Source organism: Nycticebus coucang, chromosome 12 (assembly GCF_027406575.1).
Source record: "Nycticebus coucang isolate mNycCou1 chromosome 12, mNycCou1.pri, whole genome shotgun sequence".
Taxonomy (NCBI): Eukaryota; Metazoa; Chordata; class Mammalia; order Primates; family Lorisidae; genus Nycticebus; species Nycticebus coucang.
Window position 1 is genome coordinate 4,185,010 of NC_069791.1, and position 24,774 is coordinate 4,209,783.

General features: G+C 37.5%; 1 protein-coding gene across 5 annotated transcripts in view; it reads right to left on the reverse strand.

Moving 5' to 3' along the window:
• Positions 1 to 24,774, reverse strand: part of MON2 (MON2 homolog, regulator of endosome-to-Golgi trafficking) — a 111,258-nt gene that overhangs the window by 75,019 nt on the left and 11,465 nt on the right. For 2 of the 5 annotated variants that reach the window (XM_053555230.1, XM_053555231.1), the window contains exons 2-7: positions 20,672 to 20,735; positions 11,739 to 11,866; positions 9,670 to 9,801; positions 6,646 to 6,775; positions 2,927 to 3,024; positions 2,124 to 2,249 (exon numbers count right to left, since the gene is read on the reverse strand). In XM_053555230.1, the coding sequence (XP_053411205.1) occupies positions 2,124 to 2,249; positions 2,927 to 3,024; positions 6,646 to 6,775; positions 9,670 to 9,801; positions 11,739 to 11,866; positions 20,672 to 20,735 (678 nt within the window). Of the gene's footprint in view, positions 1 to 2,123; positions 2,250 to 2,926; positions 3,025 to 6,645; positions 6,776 to 9,669; positions 9,802 to 10,190; positions 10,410 to 11,738; positions 11,867 to 14,898; positions 15,015 to 20,671; positions 20,736 to 24,774 lie in introns of those variants that run through there. The other 3 variants (XM_053555232.1, XM_053555233.1, XM_053555234.1) reach the window with 3 other exon arrangements.

Sequence of the window (24,774 nt, forward strand, 5' to 3'; positions counted from 1 at the left end):
GATTCATGATCCAACCAGAAAGCCAGCAGTCATCTTTGGGACTGCCTTTTTCATTGCTCACTGCAATATCTCACTGATTTATTCAGCAATTTCTTGCTTACTGCTTATTATGTGCCAGGCACAGTGCTGGGGAAGAGACAGAGGATTCAGTTTAATTTTCAACGTTCCTGCCTTAAGGCTCACTTTTCTAGAAGAGAAGACAGATCCTTCCTTGGGGTCACTGCCCTTGGAATTCCTCCGCATGGAGCACTCTCTTCCTACCCCACAGAGATCTCCAGCTACTCCTCATCCTTCATGTAGGAGCTAAAGTATCCTTGACTTCCCAGCCCTCCACCAGGTCTGGTGCCCCTTACCCATTTCCATAGCATATTTAACTTTTCCTCACAGCACTCATCATGTCCGATCAATTCAGTTAGTATCTTCCTTCCGCTGATAAGTGCCATAAAGGCAAGGATTTTATCAGACTCATTTAGCTGTATATTGGCATGAAACACACAGACCAGCACATTTTGAGGGACGGGTAAATTTTGGTTGAATGTGTTAAAAAAAAAAAAAAAAGAATGAGAATGAGGAAGGAAAAACATCAAAAAAAAGAGTTATCAACTGAAGCACTTTCACAAAGGACCGAAGGACTTGTGTCAAAAGCTATTTTAGATGTGACAACTACAACAGGGTTGGGCAACACACGCACAACGGAACAAGTCAGGAAGCTAATGCAGCGACTCAGACACCAGGCGATGGCGGCGTAGGCCAGGACAAATGTGGAAGACGCGCAAGAACTGACTAGATCCTGGATATATTTTTGAAGATGATGGCAGAGATGTGGGGTGTGAATGAAAAAGAGGGGAAAGGAGGGTCTAATTTAGGATCTGGATCAGCATGAGTTCAAATCTCAATACCACCACTTACAACCCAAGAAACCTAGGACAAATTACTTAACCCTCTGCCAAGTCATAGCTTTTTCATGTGTACACTGGGACTAACTAGAACTTCTCAGGCATTTGGAAATATTAAAGCAAGAATAACATATAAGGAATTTCACACATAGTTTATAGAAGGCAGTCAAAAAGTGGTAGCTATGATGACTACAATTTCACACGAGACCTTCTGTTACTATTTCCCTGGATCGGCACTGGTTGTTCTATAATATCTGCGATCAAAATAGGATGGTTTTAGGAGTTCATAATGGCCTTTATATATAATAATCATATTCTGTTTAAAAGGTACATTTTAAAAACTTACTTCTATAATTATAAACTTTAATTAATTTTATATAGTATATCTAAATACTGCTTATTCCTAGTATAAGAAAGGGAATCATTAGTAACTACTATTCATTATCACCAAAAGCATTTAACAATGGCCTATTCCAAGCCAAAAATATGAACCATTTAAAAATATTTTCACAGGGTGTGACACACCTATTGGGGGCAGGACACAATTATAAGAGGGACTTTACCTAACAAATGGAATCAATGTAACCTGGTTCTTTGTACCCTCAAGGAACCCCCAACAACAATAAAAAAGAAAAATTTCAGTTCCAAATCCTGAGCTAAAAGGTTTTATGCTGTCGTGGTATCTGATTCACTCATTCTGTAGGTAAAAGCAAACAGTAAAACAGACCACCAGGAAGGCAGCAAAGTAGGCAAAGAAGCTAGATGACCCCTTAAAAGACCAAAGTTACAGTTTAAGATCTGCTCTGCTCGTATCTAAAGAATCCTGTGGAAATCACTCAATCAATTTTGATATTTACTTTTTTTGCATTTAAGTTATTTAAAAACACATAGCTGTATGTAAACAAGTAAAAAAATCAACAATTTCTTTAAGCTTTTAAATACTACAAAAATAGTTCACATATCACCTTTCCTTCATAGATTCATAGGCTGGGAAATGTCTGACTAAACAGTCTCTAAGGAGTCCTTCTACTATTAACATTTTTAAAGTGCTGGGGCACTAAAAGAAGTAAGATAACTCTAAATTGATATACACATGTCTGAAGTCTGAGGCTGTAATTCTTGTATCTTATAATTAATGTGGGGGAAAAATGCATGATACTGTCTTAAAAACAATCTGTAAAGAAAATTAAAGATTAATTTTGTCACAAGAGACAATAAATGGCTTACTTGTAAAAAGACTTGTGGAAAATCATTCAGGACCGACTCAAGTAACTCCAGGCCGAACGTCCGAGTCATTTCCGTCATACCCACAAGCCAGTAAGGGGCGTCAGCATTAACTAACTGACACAGGTCCTGGGAAAACAAATCAAACAATTTCATGTGCTAGAATTAAGTGTGCATTTAAAAATCCATAATTCATAAAACTGACCAAAAAAACCCTCTCTCCTCATATAATAGTTGTTTTTGCTCATTAGAAACCAAGCACTGGTAATTCAAATTTTGACAAACTGTATACTTGACATATTACAAAAGTAAACGTTTAAACTTGGCAATATACATAAGAAAAGAGACAAGTAGACAGATAAATGTTTAATGTAACATACTTTTAATAAAAATAACCTTTTAAACCAAATTGATAAAATCTCAGTATAGATTAATCTTACTTTAATTAAAATGATTTATTCATGACAAGTAAAATAAAAATCAGGTTATTTGTTATATAGACAAGTTTGTTATTTAAGTTTTTCTTGTTAAAAAAAATTTTATAATTTGTCGCCCCTAATACACCTGTTTTCTAGTTGTAGGTTTAATTCATTTTACTTCCTTAAAGTGAGTCATAACATTCTATTATGTTAATTACTAGTAAATGTAGAAGTTGTTCTTTAACGTATTAGAACTACTTTAATACTACTTTTGACATATTTTTAAAAACTTCACATTAAAAAAACTAAATCAGACAAAGTTCCAAAATCAAAACTTTCACTCAAAACTATATTCTATAAAGAAATTACTTTTATCAACTGAAATACCTGAAAAAGCATATACGCGTCCTTAGCACAAGGTCTGAGGGTGCTGACAGACCTTCTGTTACTATTTCCCTGGATCAGCACTGGTTGCTCTATAATATCTGCAATCAAAATAGGATGGTTTTAGGAGTTCATAATGGCCTTCAATAAATCATATCATGTTTAAAAGGTACATTTTAAAAACTTATTTATATAATTGTAAACTTTTAATTATAATTTCAGAACTATGCCTCCAAAATAAAAAAATATAGAAATATATTTTTATATAAAATGCCACAAAAATCACTCTTTATTACTTTACATTTTACTTTAATAAGCTTACTATCTTTTCCTAGCACTCTGGGAGGCTGAGGTGGGTGGATTGCTTGACCTAAGAAATTCAAGACCAGCCTGAGCAAGAGCAGGACCCTGTCTCTACTAAAAACAGAAAAAATAGCCAGGCATTGTGGCAGGCACCTGCAGTCCCAGCTACTCAGAAGGCTGAGGCAAGAGGATTGCTTGAGCCCAAGACTTTGAGGTTGCTGCGAGCTATCACATCATAGCACTCTACCCTGGGCGACTGAGACTCTCTCTCTCTCAAAAAAAACCAAATAATAATAATAATAATAATAATAATAATAATAATAATGCTTACTATCTTTCCATACATTTGATTTTCCCAGTCTCCCATTCTCCAGCCCCTTTTATCTCATGGATTTGAAATTCACATGATCTTTAAATGTACCTTTAAATATCAAACAAACATATAAAAGTTTACCAAAAGGTTAATTCGTCTACTATCTCATCATTATCAAGAGAATTAAGTGTCTGACTGATGTGCCACCATTACTGTGTAAGTTTTGGGCATGAACTAGCTAGGAGTTGGCTAGCACAGCGTTTCCCAGGTTAGCATTTCTTTTTTTTTAATTTATTTATTTTTACTTTTTTGAGACAGGGTCTCCCTCTGTCACCAGACTGGGGTGCACTGGAGCAATCATAGCCTACAGCTGAACTCCTAGGTTCAAGTGATCCTCCTGCGCTGGCCTCTCAAGTAGCTGAGACAGCAGGCAAGGCACCCTGTCCAGCTAATTTTTTCTATTTTGTGTAGAGACAGGGTTTCAGTATGTTGCCCAGGCTGATCTGGAATGCCTGGGCTCAAGTGATGCCCCTGCCTCACTCAGCCTTCTAAAGCACTGGGATTATAGGCAAGGGTCACCACTCACAGCCTCGGGGTATCTTTAACTACTAAAAAATATATCTAAAAGGACCACATTCTCTGTAAGTTCTGACAGCCTGTTTTGAGTAAATGTTGTCTTAATGATTACTTGAAAAAAAAAGAGGTTTTAAGTATTTCTACCTTATTAGAAAGTATTCAGGTGGCGCCCATAGCTCAGTGGATTGGGCACCAGCCACGTACACCGAGGCTGGTGGGTTCGAGCCCTGCCCTGCTAAAACAATAATGACAACTGCAATAAAAAACAGCTGGACATTGTGGCAGTGCCAGTAGTCCCAGCTACTTGGGAGGCTGAGGCAAGAGAATTGCTCAAGCCCAAGAGTTTGAGGTTGCTGTGAACTGTGATACCATGGCACTCTACCCAGGGAGACAGCTTGAGACTCTGTCTCAAAAACAAAAAAGAAAAAAAAAACAGTATTCAATGACATATTAGCATTTAGAGACAAACAGCTTAAAATCACCAGTCCAGGAATTATACTGCGAATTACATTGTGAATATATACAACATTCGAACTGGAGAACTGCCCTGTTTTTTATATAATATGACTTTCAGTATCTTAGCCAAATGTAGTACACTGTAAGATTAATTCTTTAACATTCCAAACTACTAGAATTCTACCTGCATTCTTCCCCAAGGAAAAATACAGAAAAATCAGTATACCAAACTTAGTGAAAATATTCTGAAAAACCAAGAGGTAAAGAATGCGTGAAACTGAGTGAGATAAAGCAGACAGCCTGCTTGTAACTGGTGATCTTTTCAAAAGATCACGCACAAAATTTATTTTTCATACAATAATCACAAATGAAAAAAAAATCACAATTTCTATAGTTAAAAGTTATGGTAGAAATTATAACAAAAGAGAATATCTGTCAGTTTCTAAGTTTTTAGAAAATGTTTTAAAAACACAAAGATCTTTTAATTATAATAGAAGTATTTGATCAAAGCATCTAAAAATTAATCTTTATGTTATATATAAGTATTCTTCATTAACATATGGTTTTTTTGTTTTTTATTTTTGAGACAGAGTCTCACTCTGTCACCCTCAGTAGAGTGCCGTGATGTCACAGCTCACAGCAACCTCAAACTCTTGGCCTTAAGCGATTCTCTTGCCTCAGCCTCCCAGGTACAGGCACCCACCACAACGCCTAGCTATTTTTTGTTGCAGTTGTCATTGTTGTTTAGTTATCCCGGGCCAGGTTCAAACCCATCAGCCTCGGTTTGAGGTTGCTATGAGTTGGAAAGGAAAAGTCAGCGTATGTGGCTGGCGCTGTAAACACTGTGCTACAGGCACCGAGACTCATTAACGTATGTTAAGGGACACAGATTAAAATTTACCTGAGGAAAGCCTACTTTTGAAAATTTATCCTTAAGAAATAAGGATAATGGAAAAAATATATGTATGAAGACACTCAAAACAGTTCTAAAATATCAAAAACAACATAAGGGTCTAATAGGAGGCAAATTCATCAAATTACAGAATAGCTACAAAACATAAAGTGGCCATTAAAATTTCAATTATGAAGATTGAAGAATAAAATGATTAACTCATAGAATGTGATGTTTGGCTAAAAATACACATGATGCAATATTTGGCTTAAAATGTAGTATTAATCATCTTCAATATAAAGTGATGTATATATTAGAAACGACCATGGAAAATGAACAGTCTGCTCCTTAGGGCAGAGTCCCCAAGGGACTGGTTTCATGGAAGACAATTTTTCTACGCACTGGGAGTGGGGATGGTTTCAGGATTATTCAAGCACATTACATCTTCACCTCTGATCATCACAAATCAGATTTTCGGCCTGGCGTGGTGGCTCACACCTGTAATCCCAGCACTCTGGGAGGCCAAGGCAGGTGGATTACCTGAGCTCACAGGTTCAAGACCAGCCTGAGCAAGTGCCAAGATCCCGTCTCTAAAAAAAAATATAGCCGGGTATTGTTGTGGGAGCCTGTAGTCCCAGCTACTAGGGAGGCTGAGACAAAAGGATCACTAGAGCCCAAGAGTTTGAGGTTGCTGTGAGCTATGATGCCACAACACTCTACCAAGGGCGACATAGTGAGACTTTGTCTCAAAAAAAGAAATCAGATTTTCATGAGGAGCAGCAATCTGGATCCCTCACATGCACAGTTTACAGTAGGGTTCCAGCTCTTTGCTGAGACTTTAACGTCGCTGCTTCTCTGACAAGAGCAAAAGCTCTGATGGTGATGCCAGCGCTGGGAGCAGCTGTAAACACAGAGGATGCGCCCCTTGCTTGCCCGCCTGCCACTCACCTCTTACTCTGCAGCCCCATGACCTAGGGGTCAGGGACCACTGCCTTAGGGTAATAAAACTGTGAGGGATTTATTTTTTTAACTGCCATTATTGATATAATAATGGTGTCAAAATCTGTTTTTTAAAGTATTCTAGTTTTTAGGTATTCTAAGGCAAAGGCTGAAAATTAAAGAAATAGCATCATGCATGCGAGAACCACCCACTCAAAGGGGAGCAGCTGTTCACCACTTTACCTCTGTGTCGCTCATCCTCAGCAACCATCCTCTCAAACACAACAGTCACGACTTGTCGTACTGTAGCAGCAGCTGTATTATTTGTAATATTATCTTTTGTGAAGTGTAGTCGAAAACAAAGAACAATTGCCTGAAGAAACAATTTTTATTTAGTGTGAAATAAGACTGAAGATCAAGACCATTATCTTTATTTTATCAGACGTAACCTGAAATTCAATAATTTATGTTTGGTTGCTTCAATCCCAGATATTAAAAGTCTCACTCTTTATATAATAAATCTATTTTAAAAATCCTCAGATTCTGAAATAACAAACTTTCAGTAAATACACAGCCACATAAAATTAGCTAAGGTAATGTGAAATATACCTTTTAAAATTTGGTTCTTTTAACATGTACATAAAAATGTGTCATGTTTTTATTTATCCAGAATGACTTGCTTTGCAAAAGTACTAAACCTTTGTCTATCGCTAAATCATTTGGAGAAATACTATGTGAATTTGCTAAGCACATAAATAAATAAAATTATAATGTTTTTAAAAGGAATCATTAGGTGTCATTTATATGCAACAAACTACACACAGAGCATTTCCGTCCCAGAAGTTCCCCTGTGCTCCTTTGCCATCCGGTCTCTTCCTCCATCCTTAGCCCCAGCCACCCACTTGCTTTTTTCACTACAGACTAGCTGCCTTTTCTGCAATTTGATATAAATAGATCACCCTGTAAAGCGTTCTTTTGCATCTGGCTTCTTTCTCTTGGAATATCTGTGAAATTCACCATGCTGTTCTGTGAATTGTCAGTTTGTACCTTTTTATTACTGAGTAGTAGTCCACATTCTGCTTATCCCCTCACCTCCTGATAAGACAGGTGGGTAGTTTCTGGTTTGGGGCTGTTAAAGAAAGTTGCTATGAATATTCATATATGAGTCTGTGTGAGGACATGTTTTCATTTACCTTGGGTGAATGACTAGGAGATGAATGGCTGGGTCATACAGTAAGAATAGGTTTAACTTTCTAAGAAACGGCCAGTTTCCCAGAGTGATTTTATAATTTTACAATGCTGCCAATAGTATGTGTGAATTCAGACCTATCCCATGTCCTCAACAACAGTTGATATGGTCAATCTTTCTGAACTTTAACTACTCCAGGGGGTATGCAATGAGATCTTCTTGTAGATTTAATTTGCATTTCTGGTAAGTAAAAATGCTGAGCCTCTTTTTCACGAGTTTGTCACCCATGTGAATGTCTGATTTTGTAAAACGTCTGTTGAAATCATGTGTCCATTTTTTATTGAGTTGTCTTATGAATGAATTGTAAGAGTTCATTACATAGTCTAGATACAAGTCCTCTGTCATGTATTTGTGAATATTTTCCCCCATCCTGTGGCTCTCTTGTGATTCATGAATTTTGTGCCCTAAGAAATCTTTGCCTAGTCCAATATAAAAGATTTTCTCTTATGTGTTCTTCTAGAAGTTTTATAATTAAACAACAAATCATTCTTGGGAAAAAACATAGTACTAGTTTAGATTCTACTCCTTATCACCTTAATTATATTAAAAATTTAAAGGAAGCCATTACATTTTAACATAAAGGAAAGGCACAGCACATAATTACATAGAAGCTTCATATTACTCAGTTTTCTATCATTTCTTTCTTTCTTTCTTTTTTTTTTTATTTGGCTGGGGCTGGGTTTGAACCCACCACCTCCGGTATATGGGGCCGGCACCCTACTCCTTTGAGCCACAGGCACCACTCTTTTTTTTTTTTTTTTTTTTTAGACAGAGTTTCAGTTTGTCACCCTTGGTAAAGTGTCGTGGCATCACAGCAACCTCAAACACTTGGGCTCAAGCAATTCTCTTGTTTCAGCCTCCCAAGTAGCTGGGACTACAGGCGTCCGCCACAACGCCCGGCTATTTTTAGAGATGGGGTCTCGCTCTGCCTCAGGCTGGTCTCAAACCTGTGAGCTCAGGGAATCCACTCACCTTGGCCTTTCAGAGTGCTGGGATTCCAGGTGTGAGCCACCATGCCCGGCTTCTATCATTTCATTATACTTGATTTTTCATCCCAAAATATTTAATTTCCAAATTAACTAACACAATCAAATAAATACTATAATCAGTTCTTACCCTTTTAGGTCAAATGATAACCTTTTATAAAGTTTTAAGTATCAAAACAATGATAGCTAGAACTATATATAACAAAAGTGTATATAAAACATTCCGTATAGCAGGTATAAGCTTAAAAGAATAAACCGTTTGCAATTAAGTAAATATCTCAGCTGATCCCAGAACATCACTGAAACAGCCCACACAGCACAAGTGACAGTGCCTCCCTACTCAGAGGCCAGGCCTCCGTAGAGGTCTGCCATCACAATGACAGCTCAGAAAGTTCCTTAGATAATAAATTGTTAACCTAAGGCTATTCTTATATTCCTCTGTACTTTCTGTTCTTTAGGAATATTCCATAATAAAAACACTTCTTAAAAAGTGAAATAATACCATATGACAATGGTTGTATGCTCCAGAGAGGGTGGGGAACAGGAAGAAATGGGAAATATTAATAGCTACCATACATGGACTTTCCCCAGTATGAATGCTGAAAGGATATGTGCTCAATTTTAGCCACTTAGGAGACAAATTACAAGTAGCTGGTTTAATATCATACACGTGTGAAATTATTTTTAATGGGGGGTAGGGAGAGCTACCACAGGAATCTAAAATACCAAGACAACACTCACATCTTCCCTTACTCCACCTTTCCCTGCTCCTATTCTTCTGCTACTTTTACTGTTACCTATTTCCTATTCATAACTAAATCTGTTACTAGTACCCAAGGGGCTTTTCTTAAGTACTATACTCTGACTTTCTCCTAACCTAGAGAAAACAAAGTGGCGATGGCTAGTAACATGCAATGTCAATCATCACAACAGCCACAGGGAAGTTCAAACTGCATCAGGCTTTGACGCCTCAGTCAGCTTACTCAAATACTGCCTCCAAACATTTATGAATTCTGGCAAATAGGTTCCTACCTTAGAAAGTGCCTCGTCGTGAACTACTGTATTGGTTGTTAAAAGAACAAGAACTGTTTGAAGTAACTTAAGTTCTTCAAGACTATTTTCCATTAGCTGCCAAAGCATGTTAATTATATTTCCAGCTGCAGTCTGTAAAATAATTATTTTAATTATGACCAACAATAAAATATAGGCATTTATGTCCCCAAATAAGAAATGATATACAAACCTTTCCTCACTTAGAGAGGATTTCATGGTCATAATAACAAAAAGGGCACTTTTAGACCTATATATTCAAACACATCTCTGAACTAACTTGGGACTTATTAATCAACTAAGTTTCTCCTCAAAAAAGTAAATTTCTTTACAATATAATATCCTAGTTAAATATAAGCAAATGGCAACATGCAAGTCTGAAATACCCAGTCAAAATCAAAGTTCATTTCCATGATAATATGAATCTATTTGGTTTGGACATAAATAATATGGACACATGAGGTCTGACAATTAACTTCACAAACTTGCCAACATGCACTTACAAACGACTTGGTAAGGTCTCATAACCTTGGTATGTCAGTGTCCAACAGCTGTGTTTGTGATGACATGCGGTGGCGTCTTGCTAAGTGCTATTCATTATTGTTGTTGCAAGTTTTTGTGTGCCATTGCAAGAATGCTGGAGCTTGAATTAGAATAACAAACAAACATTAAATTTCTCATTAAACTTGGCAAGAGTGGAACTGAAATCAGGGACATGTTAGTCTAAGTTTATGAGGATGATGCCATGAAGAAAACAGCAGTGTATAAATAGATTAAACATTTTTCTGAGGCCAGAGGAAAAGCAGCACTGATGAAGACCAAGTCAGGGTGCCCAGTAATGAGCACAACTAATGAAAACAATGCAAAAATCCATCAAACTACGTGTCAAAATCATCAGCTGACTGTGAGGAGGGTAGCAGACCAAGTCAACACTGATAGAAGAACAGTTAGGAAAAATCTTAACCAAAACTCTTGGCCAACAACTCATGGCTCTTGCATCATGCACCAGCTCACATGGCACTGTCTATGAAGAAATTTTTAGCCAGTAAACAAATAACTATATTGGAACACCCTCCTTACTCACTTCTTCTGGCCCCCAAATGACTTTTTTTTTTCCTTACCCAAAGGTAGAGGAAATAGTGAAAGGAAAATATTTGGTGACATTCAGGACATCAAGGGTAATACAACCATAGCTCTTGATGGCCATTCCAGAAAAAAGGTTCCAAAATTGCTTTGAAGGGTGGACTAGACCCCAGCATCAGTGCACAGCCTCCCAAGGGGGCAATTCTAAGGTGCTGAGTTGGTACTCAGCAAGGAGGTGGGCAGCACTGTTTTCTAGGATGAGCTCCACAACTTAATTGTCAGACCTCGGACATAAATCAACTGTGAGTCTGCTGTTTCTTATACGTATGTATTACTTCATCTACATTTTACAGTATGTTACAGAAAAAACAAAATACAACTCAAATTAACAACACATTTGTACATTTAATTTATCTAATATTGTTTAGGAAACTATATTAAGGGCAAATGAATGTACCGTGTCTATCCTTCAGAGTACAAAATTAAGATACCACCATCAAATTTGAGAGCAAGATACAAATTCATAGTTATGAAATAGTTTTTGTTTTACCATCATCAGGTTAGGAAAAAAATACACAAGTTAATGAACAACAAATTATCACTTCGGATAATCCAGGAAATAATCAGGGTTTTCTCTCCTACTTTACAAAAAAAACTGTATGAATTAAATTAAGTAACTATTTGGTGACATAGAAAATTTGCTTGATTCTCAAAATTGTCACCTATATTATCAAACTGTAACTTCTCAGGTTACAAATGACTTGACAGAATGTACTTCATCTTTATTTTTATTTGTGAGTGTTTACTGAGAAGACAATTTAGCAATATTTTTTAAATTAAGCAGTTTTCTCCAAGCACACTGCTATTCATAAAATTGTTTTATATTAAGTATCATGTTTGTTACATTTGCCCCTTAAAACTCCTAATTCGACTCTTAGGAGCAGTTCAGATAAAACCTCCGTTATTACCTCGGACACGACTTCATGTGACATGAGTCTCTGAATAGCAGCCAAGCACAGCTGAGTGATCTTCGGTTCTTTGGTCCCACAACCCATGAGAAAAGGCTGTACAACCTCCGAGCTGTTCTCTTTCAATGCTTTATTTAGAACACATACAAAAAAGAGTATTAAATATAATTTATAGTTAGGAATACTTTCCTTTACATAATTACAATCAGTAGTGATAATCTTTAGGTTTTTAGTAGTGACACTCTTAATAAAACCACTTTATGTAAAATAAACATTAAAATAAACACCAGATGTCAGATAAATACTGCAGACTCTGTATCTGCCTATAGCCTGAACTACTAAGCTTTCCCACACCCTTCTCCTAACACTCCGTCCTTTGGTTCTCCTCCATCCTCGGTTACAAACTCTTCAGGATATGGAATCTGAGTTCTGTCCCACCTCAGAGAAGAACTCTGTTTCTTCATACAGAACAGGAGGGAAAACATAAATAAATATTCATAGTCTAGAGCAGAGCCTTAATAGTATACCCAACACTGCCATCACATGTGTAAATAAATATTTAGAAACTCCCTAGAATTTTATTATGTGCATTATATATAATTATTACATTATATTTCCACAGTCCTAATTTCTTCTCCAAGAAACAAGACACATCTCACTAAAAACAATTAATGTTATTTGACATTAACATAACATCTGTTATGACTGAAACAGAACTTTAACGGGTACGTATGCCACAATTCCAGACTTTAACAGGGTGCACATGCCACAATTCCAGACTTTAACTCCCACCTAGTTGACTCGCTCAAAAGTTCGAAGTGCCAACTAAAATGTAAAACAATAGAAAATGCACAAACTATACATAATTGAACTTACAACATTAAATTAAATCAACACATATTTACTGAAAGATGACACAAACATGAGTAAGACAGGTTTGTCATCCTTTGGGAATCTGAATAAATAACATGGAATTCCAAATTAAGAGAACATGAACTTGTAAGTGATATCTGTTTCCAAAGTCACTAACTCCACTATTTATTTTTTGAGGCAAGACATGTAATAGACACATACATTTAAGTTTTAAAATGTTTTTTAAAAGTATTGAAAGTCATCCATAATCACTATTAAAAGCAATAACATTAATTTTAATCATTCAAATTCTCACCTTTCTCTTCCCAAAGCTGTCTTTTGGGATGTTAAATTAAGACTACAGTTTCACACAGTGTGCTCTGCAAAGCCCCTCAGTATGCCTGCATGAATCACTGATTTATTTGGCACAGCTAAAACAGCAACTATGACTTGCAAAGCCAAGTTCCAAATGGGCTCCCTCTCCTAATTCCCTCGCTTTTCTATACACAAAAGTTTTGATTCAAACCTGGAGACACAAATTTTCCTTAACAACATCTCGAAACATTCATATGAATGATTAAAAGACAGCTGTAAAGCTCAGTATAAAGCATTAACAAAGTGACTAACCACCCTGCCATATTCCATCCCGCTGTCAGGATGGATGAGACTACCCCATCTCTGCTTAACACTGCTCACTACTAAATATTACTGAGGCAAATGATAACACAAGCTTGCAAGAGTAACAAGTCACATTTATAACATCTATGACGTCAGCATGTCTTTCTAACTTGGAATCACAATCTTACAGAGTATATAGGGCATGATTTGGCCCAAGAGATGCAGCAAGTAGGTAGGAAAGCCAGAATTTGTAAAAACCATGTATCGTCTACTCCTGGTTCACTATTCTTCCCACAACACTACGCTGCCACTCTTTACGGCCAACAGCAGCCTGATAATAATGTAAATTAAGGGGACCCAATGCTCTTCACTAAGTTATCTGCCTGAAATTTTCAGAAAAATTAAGAAAATGGAACTTGTCTTCATAAAACACCAACAAAAAACGTAGTTATAGAGTCCAAGATGCTAATGATTTTAAGACATACCAGTTAAACTATGACACAATGCTTTCTAGTCACTTAGAAATTCTCTTCACAACTTCATCCTCTGGCCATCAAGAGCTCTGGGCTGCCTCCCTTCTTGGAGGAGTATTTCACTACTATCTCTGAGATTTTCTAAGCCAAGCCAATGACACCCATTCCGCATGCTTTGAGGCTGGTGCTTGTTTGATCAAACCATAAGATGTTAACAGAAAGTTTGGACAACTAGAAAGACATTTTAAATAGCAATTAAACTCAACATATATGATATCAACAATGCATGCAGCTGAACTGATGTGACAGCAACACGGAGAACTGTAAACGAGTTCGTGCACACACTACAAAGAAAACCACACCACCACCTGCTCACAGAGATTCTGCAATGCCACCAACTGCAAGAGGCGCACCAATGTGGGGGTGTTAGAAAGTGAAAAAGCGTATCAAGAAAATACGGCGAGTCATAGTGAAGTGCTGTACACACCAGTTACAGCAACGCCCATCAAGCAGAGGGAAACATAGGTAGGAAATAAAAATAATTTTATAAGTTTTATTTTACTATAACTCAAAGAAATCAAACACCTCTCTCTCACCTCTTCCCACCTTTGTATCCTCCTAATTGATATGAAAATATCATGGTTAAAAAAGGAAGTTTTTATGTTATTCAGAATACAAGATGATCAACAAATCTATTTATTCTAAGTCTTTTGAAGTATAGTTTGAAAAACAAAGATATATCCAACATATCTAAATCACAACTAAGAAAAAAGTTACTGACTTACTTTTCTTTCAAAAGTGAAAAAGGTCCTACAAAGCAGAAACTAATCTAGCTCTTCCAGTTGAGACATATCCTCTCTCTACAATAATTTTAATGATATGTTAATGAAGTACAGCTTTATTTAATTCCTTCCTATGGTTTTAGATCTAAGAAGTCACATTGAGGAAAAGGCTGTACAGCCATACAAGGACATCTTGCTTTAACCATTTTCTCTGTCATTCCAGAAAAAAAACAAAACAAAAAGTAAGATTCTTTTTCATCAAAACGACTTCAATTTCCATAAAATATATAAAAATAGGTTTTGGAGAGGAAGAAAAAAATTTATTTTCCACCTACATCCCTTAATAAACATAACTAACAGAGTAACCCTGTATGTCAATCAATACTGTATTTCCAGAACATACAACCATGAGACCAAAAGACGCACTTCACACACCTGCAAGAGATCCAGGCCCCCATATCCTAGGGAGATCCCCGCTGTGAGCAGTTTCACTGCATTATTATAGTTTTTATCCTGAAAAAAAAGAATTAAACTAGGATACCCCACTATGCATCACATTAAAAGTTTTACTGTGATAAATGTAAACATCGATTAAGTAATAAATTTCAATTCTTGTGAAAAAAATAAAATGTGACTTAGACATTTTTTGTATTCTCAAAATACTAAAAATCTAGTCTGGAAAAGACTGATAGACCTAACAACATTAAAATAATTTTAGTGTGTTTGAAAGGTCTGAAAATATATTTAAATAATTAAAAAATTAGGACAAATCACAGGCAATTCCATATCAAAGGCACATGATGGGTGGCGCCTGTGACAGGCTCAGTGAGTAGGGCGCCGGTCCCAGGTGCCGAGGGTGGCGGGTTCAAACCCAGCCCCGGCCAAACTGCAACCAAAAAATAGCCGGGCGTTGTGGCGGGCGCCTGTAGTCTCAGCTGCTCGAGAGGCTGAGGCAAGAGAATCGCGTAAGCCCAAGAGTTAGAGGTTGCTGTGAGCTGTGTGAGGCCACGGCACTCTACCCAAGGGCAGTACAGTGAGACTCTGTCTCTACGGGGAAAAAAAAAAAAAAAGGCACATCATAGGAAAGAGAAGAACTATCTGAAAACAGAAGTTGGTTCAACTGGTTAGTAATTTTGCAAAAGGAAAAAAAAATTAAATCCTCATACCACCCTACATATTACTAGTTAAGGGAAAAAAAACCCAACCACAGAATAAAAATGACTATCAACTCTGTAGAAAGAGAAGGGCATCCTAAGTGTTGACCTACAAAAAAAATCAGAAAACTTAGTATAAAAATAAAAAGTATCTAGACAGTGAAATTAATATGGGGAAAATATAACATGATAAGAAGTCAGTATTTTTGCTACATAAATAGCTCAAGCAATTTGATAAGGAAAACACAAAAACTCAAATGTAAAATGAAAAAAGAAACAACATGGAGAAAAATGTTCAACAAAAAAAAAAAGTTAAAATGAGAAGTCATCTGCCTGCTCAATTACCAGAAAGATTTTTTAAAATACTAATTCTGGCAAGAATGTTATAAAAATACATTTATATATTGTTAGTAAAGGTCTAAACTTTTACCTTTTCGGAAAGCAATGTGGCAACACATTCCAACAACTTTAAACATATTCATACTCTTCAAATTTGTAATCTCACTTCTAGAAATATATCATAAAGAAATAAATCTAAAGCCAAAACACACCTAAGATAAAGAAATGGTTAAATAAATCACAATCCACTTGCTGAAACATCAAAGATGTACATTTTAAAAGATAGCATTAAAGAAAAATACTCATGATATAATAAAAGATATGAATCGTAGGATATAAAAGGATATAAATTCAAATTCACAAAAGAAAAAAATCCAAGGGAAAAATAAAAGCAGAGTATACTGTAGACAAATTATGTATGTGTAATCTCTCTGCCCAGCAGGCCAACTTATGAACACAGCATTGTTTACAGCTCCTGTTGTCTTCCAGCCTGGATTACAGAAATAGTATTTCAACAGATCTCTGCCTCAGTGACAGTATGGAGAAATATATACTACCCTCTGCTGTCAGAGTAAATTTACTTAAAAATATAAATGTGAATGTGTCACTTCCCTGATTCAAACCTTTCCCATGGTGCTGCTCAGCACAGCAGGTGACGTTCCTCTGATCTCCTGACACCCCGTCCCCTGCATGCTTTATGCTCAGGCAGTACTTGCAGATACGTCGAGCTGTACACACAAACCCTAAGTTGCCCTCTATCCTTTATCTACCTAGCTGACACCTCTTCAGGCTTCAGATTCCCAGGCTGGGATAAGAGCCTCCCTATGTTCCCATAACAACCCTCTCTGTGCTTCCATCTCGGCATTCACCACACAGTATTAGAATCATTTAGAGTCTGTCTCCTTCGTTATTCTGTTACATGATTGACATGAACTAAAGGTGACAAAACTCGCACGCTCAAACAATTACAACATGTAAAACTAAAGGCAGAAAAACAATGGAGGCAGCGCTAAGAGATTCAGCTGCACCTTGATGTGAGTTGTTCATCAGCCTGCAGTTAAGGAGTGCGCACTTCTTCCCACGCCGTGTGCTAAATACCAGCAACACAGGAAGAAGACGCTGACCCTGAGCCTGACCTCAAAGAGTATGTCATCTGGAAAGGAAATTTTCTGGTAAAAGACTTGGGAAAGCATAAAGGAAGGAGCGGATAAGCTAAACAGAATGAATGGCATGAACATACCTGTTGTGCACTTTTCCCGTGTTTCCATAAAGACTGAAGGTGAACTGCATTACCCATCTTTGTATCTCCCTACTGACTCTTACAGAATTATTTATTTATTAAGAAATACTGCAGGATCTATTCTATAGACATTTGTACAATATCACAAGTACATGTACTGACAAGACAAAATATATTAAATAAACAGATAAATTACCTTTTTAATGTCAGAAAAAAATTCCAAAGTATATTTATTTATTGCTACTTGAGTTTGAGAACTTTTATTTTTTATTTATTTATTTATTTTTTCTTTTGAGACACAGTCTCACTTTGTCACCCTCTGTAGAGTACCATGGCATCACAGCTCACAGCAACCTCAGACTCTTGGGCTCAAGTGATCCTCAGCCTCCCAAGTAGTTGGGACTATGGGCAACCACCACAACGCCTGGCTATTTTTAGAAACAAGGTCTCTCTGGCTCAAGCTGGTCTCAAACCAGTGAGCTGAGGCAATCCACCTGCCTCAGCCTCCCAGAGTACTGGGATTAAAGGCGTGAGCCATCGGGCCTGGCCAAGTTAGAGAACTTTTAGTTAGACAAGATAAGAGCAAATGGGCCAAGTACTGTTATGATGAAAGTTAACGAGAACTTTTAGTTATCAGACTGTGTCAATGTGAGAAAGATGAGAGAAAAACATGTAAGAAAATATGAACACGAACCATATGTGGTGATTATTAAAAATTCTGTATGTATACCGACAGGAGCTGAAAGCAGCTATAGGAGAGCCAACCATTATGGTTTGGGGTAGGAATAAAACACAGTTTTAAAAGATCACAACTTCATTGCCTTGTTACAAATACATATTCAAAAATCAAATTACATAATTTTTATATAATACATGCCTTCTCAATTTCTAATATATTGTATGGTAGGATAATAAACACAATTTGTAATATATAATAGTCAAATGTAAGATTAAGGCATGCAGTCTTGTAAATGAGAAGCTTCGTGTTGCTGCTCTCACTTGAGAAGTTTTATCTTTAAAGAAAAAGGGAATTTTGAGATAATGATGATCTGTACATCTGGACCAATGCTGACATTACCTGGCATAGCCTTCCCAGTGATGTCAGCACTCATGACAGCAATGAAAACAAAGAAAAATAAACATTAAAGGAGGATGCTTACAAGAAGGGGAGGTGTAAAGCGAAGATTTATTCTGCAATATAAATAATCTTCCCTCAGGAAATAAACCTAAGAAATCTAGAAATGTGTGCTAATTACCATTAACTTGACTAGTTGATCCTAACTAAGGGCTTTGATTTTTACAGCAACGCTTTATATTTTCTGCATATACAAAGACATATGAGAATTCATTGTCCCATCTCATTTGAGACCCCTCAGTTGTTTGATGTCTTTGATATTCCTTACAGCACATAAGTAGTGTCCTAGAAACTCCTCCAGTCTCCAGTAAATACATGTCAGGAAACAACAACAACAACAACAAAATCAACCAAAATTTTTTCTCAGTATTAAATAAAAGTACACTACCAATGTGGTTTCGAAACTGTATACTGACCATCTTCATTTTAAGAGGCTTAGATTCTCAAGATGACAGTGTCTATAAATCTACAATTTTTAGGCATTAATTGGTATAAACACTTGGTAAAAAGTATTAGGATGAAGTTTAAGAGCTGATATACCTCCTCAAGTACATGGCTCTGGAGACTTTGAAGATTACAGCTGTATGTACAAAGATCTGCTTTAACATTACGTGAATAAAGCTAACTGAATTGAAATTAATAGCCTATCTATATATATGAAACTCATACAGAGCCAAATTTCTATTATTCATCCCTAAGATTAAATAATTAGCCATTTTACCTGGAAAATGTATTCCAGTATAAAACACTGGAATAGATGGTGATCCTCTGAAGAAATCAATCTTTTTATTATTTTTTTAATCTTCTACCAACTATAGTACCAGTGAAAATTTCTATTAGGGGAGAATAATTAGGGACTTACCATGTTACCAGCAATAACATTAGCAGAGGTAAATGTCCACAGTGATACTCTAATATAGTTGGCCTAGGACAAGTCTCCAACACAGAAATATCCAGGTCATAATTTACCTTTAAACACCAATTTCTCCACAATAGCTAATCCAGCAACACGTATCTCCCATTAAAACCTGCCTGCCCACCCTCCCAGTCCAACCACAGACACCTTTGCTTTACCCACCACGTTCACTACACCCCTTCTCATATAATATGTACACACATTATGCACATCTGTCAATAATATTATAAAACTATTTGGTATTTTGATAGACTGTTCAAAATCAGGGAGGAAGCTGTGAGAAAAAGATGCAACTTAGGAGAGTTAACTCTAAGGGCAAATTCAGAAATCCACTCTTGCCCCACAAATTCCCCCCAAAACCTTCATTTCATTTTGTAATGAAATTTTGAAATTTACTGATACCCTTTTCAAAAAATGTAAGGTTTATGGGAGTTAGAGAGTTAGTATCTGCACTCCACATTCACTACTGAACTGGAAGTGCAGACTGAAGAGCAATCAAGTGCCGGCTGCGGGTGAAACACTGGGAGGGGCAGCTGCTCTGGAACCCACCACACCACGCGGCACTCTGCAGGAGGGCAGGGCTCCCAGCACTCCTGAACTTGAATTTGGTTCCAACACTTATCGTATGACCTTGAACAGGTAACTTAAACTCTGCACCTCCACTTGCTCTATTATAGATGAGATAACAGCCATATTTCCCCACAAGGTTGTCTTATGTAAAATACTGGCATAAGTGCCTCACGTACATCAGCTTCTCAAAAAGAAAAAAGCCAGTTTCCCTCTTTTCCATTTTTATTGTAGAGGCAAGAATAGAAGCCACCAAAGAGAGGAGGAGACTGAAGAGAGAGAGGGCGCCAAGGAGAAAACTCTGGAAATCTAAGTTTAATCAAGAGAAGGTAAGAAGCCCTTCTGTTCGCTTCTCCCCACTCCACTCCCATTCTCTCCTCACGAACATACAACCTTGTTCCCAGGACTCAAAACTGACAGCACAACAAATTATACAAAACTACATGATGAACTGTTTATATTCCACTAAAGACAAGACAGGTCTGGGAAGGTGAACTGAGAACTGATCTTTCATTGAATTCAATCAACAAGTAGTAACTGAATGCCTTTCGGGGGAAGGTGTATCTCAGGTGGTCAGCAAGAGGTGAGGGAGAATGCAAAGACGAGCAAGAAAGAAATGACTGCCTTTCAGGAGTCAGTAGTCTAAACTTTCTGAATTCAGAGATTTTACCGCATTCATCTTGGGGAAACAGAGTCAGTTCACGAGTCCGGGCTTTTACCTGTTCTGTACCATGAACATTGCGGGTTAGGGCATGAGGAAGAGACAGTACAGGAGACTGATGGCTTCCTTTTTATAAGATCTTTTTGCTATTAGTCAAATTTTTGTTAATTGTTAAATTTTTAATGTAAAAAATTACCTGCCAAAATTTCGGTGTTTCGTGCAGCTATTGTTTTAACTTTTATTATTCCTGATTCAGCAGCCTGTAAGAATAAAAATAATTAGAGCATAAAAATTATTATCAACATGAATTATCCAGGGAAAAGAAGTTACATTTAATGGATAAGCACACAGAGAGTCGGTCACTATCACCTTTTTTAGTTTTCAAAACATCAGATACTGAGCCCATCAGTGACGAGGACACTGAATGTGATAAAAATACCATTAATCTGATTATCTACATGTAGACTCAGCACCACAGCACACTGCCTCCTCTGCCAGGCAGACACGGAATATCTCCATTCCCTACAATTTAAATGTTCACAAAATAAAAATAATAAAACAAAAACCTAATGAAAATGATAAGGCTCCTCTTCGGCTAATTATTTCACACCTCCCTCCACCCATTAGAAAAAAAAATTGCAAACCACTGCAAAATCAAATAAAACTACTGTTTAGGATAAAAAGAACTGGTTACTTTTTTGAGAATGAATAACCAACCAATTTTTATTACTTTTCAGTTTATCTTTAAACAGTTAAGCTTTCATAATGTGCCTAAAATACTTCACCACAGTATGGTTAGCTGCAACACCTGCAAGTCATACAGCATTCTGCAGAAGGCCACAGAACAGTAGCCACCGGCTACATGTGACTTGTCATACACAGTCTGACAATTAAGTTTGCAAACTTGCTACCATGTGCTTAGGATGACAGCACTGTACCCTTGGTACCCCAGTGCCTCGCAGTTGTGTCCGTGCTGGTATGTGGTGCTGTCTTGCTGAGTGGCCGTCATTACTGTCATGTGTTTTTGTGTGCTGTCATGAGAACATTGGAGCTTGAATTAGAACAGCAAACAAACATTAAATTTCTTGTTAAACTTGGCAAGAGGGGAAGTAAAATCAGGGACATGATAGTCCAAGTTTATGGGGATAATGCCATGAAGAAAACAGCAGTGTGCAAATGGATTAAACAATTTTCTGAGCCAGAGAAAGATGAAGAGAGGCCAGAGTGGCCAGTAACGAGCAGAACTGATGGAAACATCACAAACGTTCATCAAACTGTGAGTCAAAAATCTTTGGCCGACTGTGAGTAACGAGCAGAACTGATGGAAACTTTGCAAACATTCCTCAAATCGTGAGTCAAAAGTCTTTGGCTGACTGTGAGAAACACAGAAGACCCAGTAAACATCAACAGAGAATCAGGGAAATCTTAACTGAAAATCTTGGCATAAGAAAGGTGTGGCTCTCGCATCGCGACAGTGCACCAGCTCACACAGCACTGTCTGTAAGGGAGTTTTTAGCCAGTAAACAAATAACTGTATTGAAATACCCTCTCTACTCACCTGATCTGGCCCCCAATGACTTTTTTCATTACCTAAGATAAAGAAAATATTAAAAGGAAGACATTTTGATGGCATTCAGGACATCAAGGGTAATATAACGACAACTCTGATGGCCATTCCAGAAAACGTGCTCCAAAATTGCTTTAAAGGATGGACTAGGGGGCTGGCTCTAGTACACAGCTTCCCCAGGGGAATACTTTGAAAGAGACTACAGTGATATTCAGCATTGAGGTATATAGCACTTTTTCTACGATGAATTCACGGACTTAATTGTCAGACCTTGTATAGCTAGTCTAAAGTAAGTAATCTGTGCTCTAAGAGTAAAATAGCAAAGTTCTGAAGATTTAGTATAAAAAAAGAATGTAGACTATCCAAAATATTTATAGTGATTACATATTGAAAAAGTATTTTGAAAATATTGGTTTAAATACAAAATATTACTAGAATTAAATGTCTGTTTCTTTTTACTTTTAAATTAATTCAAAAGTACATGTATGAATTTTATTTATGGCACATTATATTTTTATTGGACAGTACTGACATATAATATTGATGTATTATTTCCATCACAGAAACTCACAACATTTTTACTTTCTGGAAACATGGCTATTTTATACATACACTGGTATCTACACCTTCAAAGATAACACATATACTCATAAAAAGTTATATGTCTGAGCTTTCCTATTAATTTGCTCATCCCTGCTCAGTTATTGTTGCCTCTTGCTGCTTGCTAGGGAACTAGTGGCAGAAGGCCCTAGAGGGTTAAACTAATTATAAGAGAACACCAGTGCACTGTGCGCTCTTTGATGACCAACAGATCCGTGCACAACGGAGACGTCGTAGCTGCACCACTGGGAGTGGACCTCCATCATTTTGTTGCCTCCACGCATGTGAAACCCTTGCTTATATTTGAAGAATTCCCAACTTCATTAATTTTGGTACAAGAGCCTACCTTCCACTCCTGAAACGGAAAATGCCAGACACCTGCCTTCCTGCATGCCCTGGCAGCCGCCACTTACCCCCCAGCCCCAGAGACGCCCACAGGGACTGTGAACATGGAGCCTGGCCACAGCAACAGTGGGGGCAGAACCAGGGCCTGGAGTGACCAGTGGGCAGCAGTGCAGCCGGCACCCCGCCGCTGCTCAGCAGACAGCACTGGTCTCACAGGCATGAGCACCGCCCTGCTTCTAGCTGCTCAGCTCCCCTGTTCAGCCTTCTACCAACTCCGAGAACCACTCAATAGCCCACCGGCATATTTTATATCTGCTTAAATCAGCCAGAGTCAGCTTTCATTGCTCACAACTAAAAAGGTTAATAGAAACACTTACTTCTAAAACTTTAAGAAATGAAAATGTTCCAAATTAAATTAACATGGCTACTAGTAGAAAAACACAATCAAAATCAATTACTTTAGGGAAAGATGTGATTTTTTTACTTGAGGCAGTGTGTATTAGAAAGACTAGAAGTCTAAAAAAAATCCCAATGCCCAGATTGCAACCCAATTAAATCTGAATGACTGCTGGTGAGAGTGAGGCACGGGTATCTTAGACTCTCCAGGTGACTCCCATACACAGTAAAATCAGGAGACTACCCCAGTAAAGCAAGCAGGAGATGGTAGTAACTGAGGTGGAGGAAGTGGTCAGATTCTGAATAGTACTTTAAAGATGTACAAACCACAGCAAATTCACCATATAAAAATTAAATAGAAGAAATGAATCTGTGGTCACTGAACTGTCTTCCACCATCATTTTCAAGTTTAACTTCAGCTCTTCTCATTATGCACCTATATACTTTGTGTGTGTCTAACTTCAATATGTGGTTTTGCTTCTGTGTCAACAGAGATTGATTAAACTGAACCGTCATAAATAGTATAATTTGTCCTGACTTCCTGAATTCCACTGATACCCTTTTAGAAAAATTTTTTGCCCCTCATCTTAAGAGTCCAAAGGCAAAAACCTTTATAGTTTCAAAATCTGTCCTGTAGCATGCCAGGTATCAATCAGTAAAGGATCTCAAAACTGCCAGACACTGTTCTGACTTCCTAAGATGAGTAAGAATTGAATCATGGGTACATCTGTAGCTCAGCGGCTAGGGTGTTAGCCACATACACTGGAGCTGGCGGATTTGAACCCAGCCTGGATCTGCTAAAACAACAATGATAACTGCAACAAAAAATAGCTGGGCGTTCTGGCGGGCACATGTGGTCCCAGCTACTTGAGAGGCTAAGGCAAGAAATTTGATTATGCCCAAGAGTTGGCGGTTGCTGTGAGCTGTGACGCCATAGCACTCTACCGCAGGCAACACAGTGAGACTCAGTCTCAAAATAAATAAATAAAAATAAACAACAAGGAAAACTACAACAAAAAAATAGCCAGGCGTTGTGGCGGGTACCTGTAGTCCCAGCTACTTGGGAGGCTTGAGGCAAGAGAATCACTTAAGCCAAAGAGTTTGAGGTTGCTGTGAGCTGTGATGCCACAGTACTCTACCCAGAGCGACTAAGTGCGACTCTGTTTCAACAACAGCAAAAAAAAGTCAAAGACTTAAACATACTGCAGTATTTAACACTTCTTTTTTTTTTTGGTTTTTGGCCGGGGCTGGGTTTGAACCCACCACCTCCGGCATATGGGACCGGCGCTCTACTCCTTGAGCCACAGGCGCTGCCCAGTATTTAACACTTCTTACTCTTGAAAATTAATCTTTCTCAGAAAATAATTTCCTCTTTTTCGCAATACCCTTTG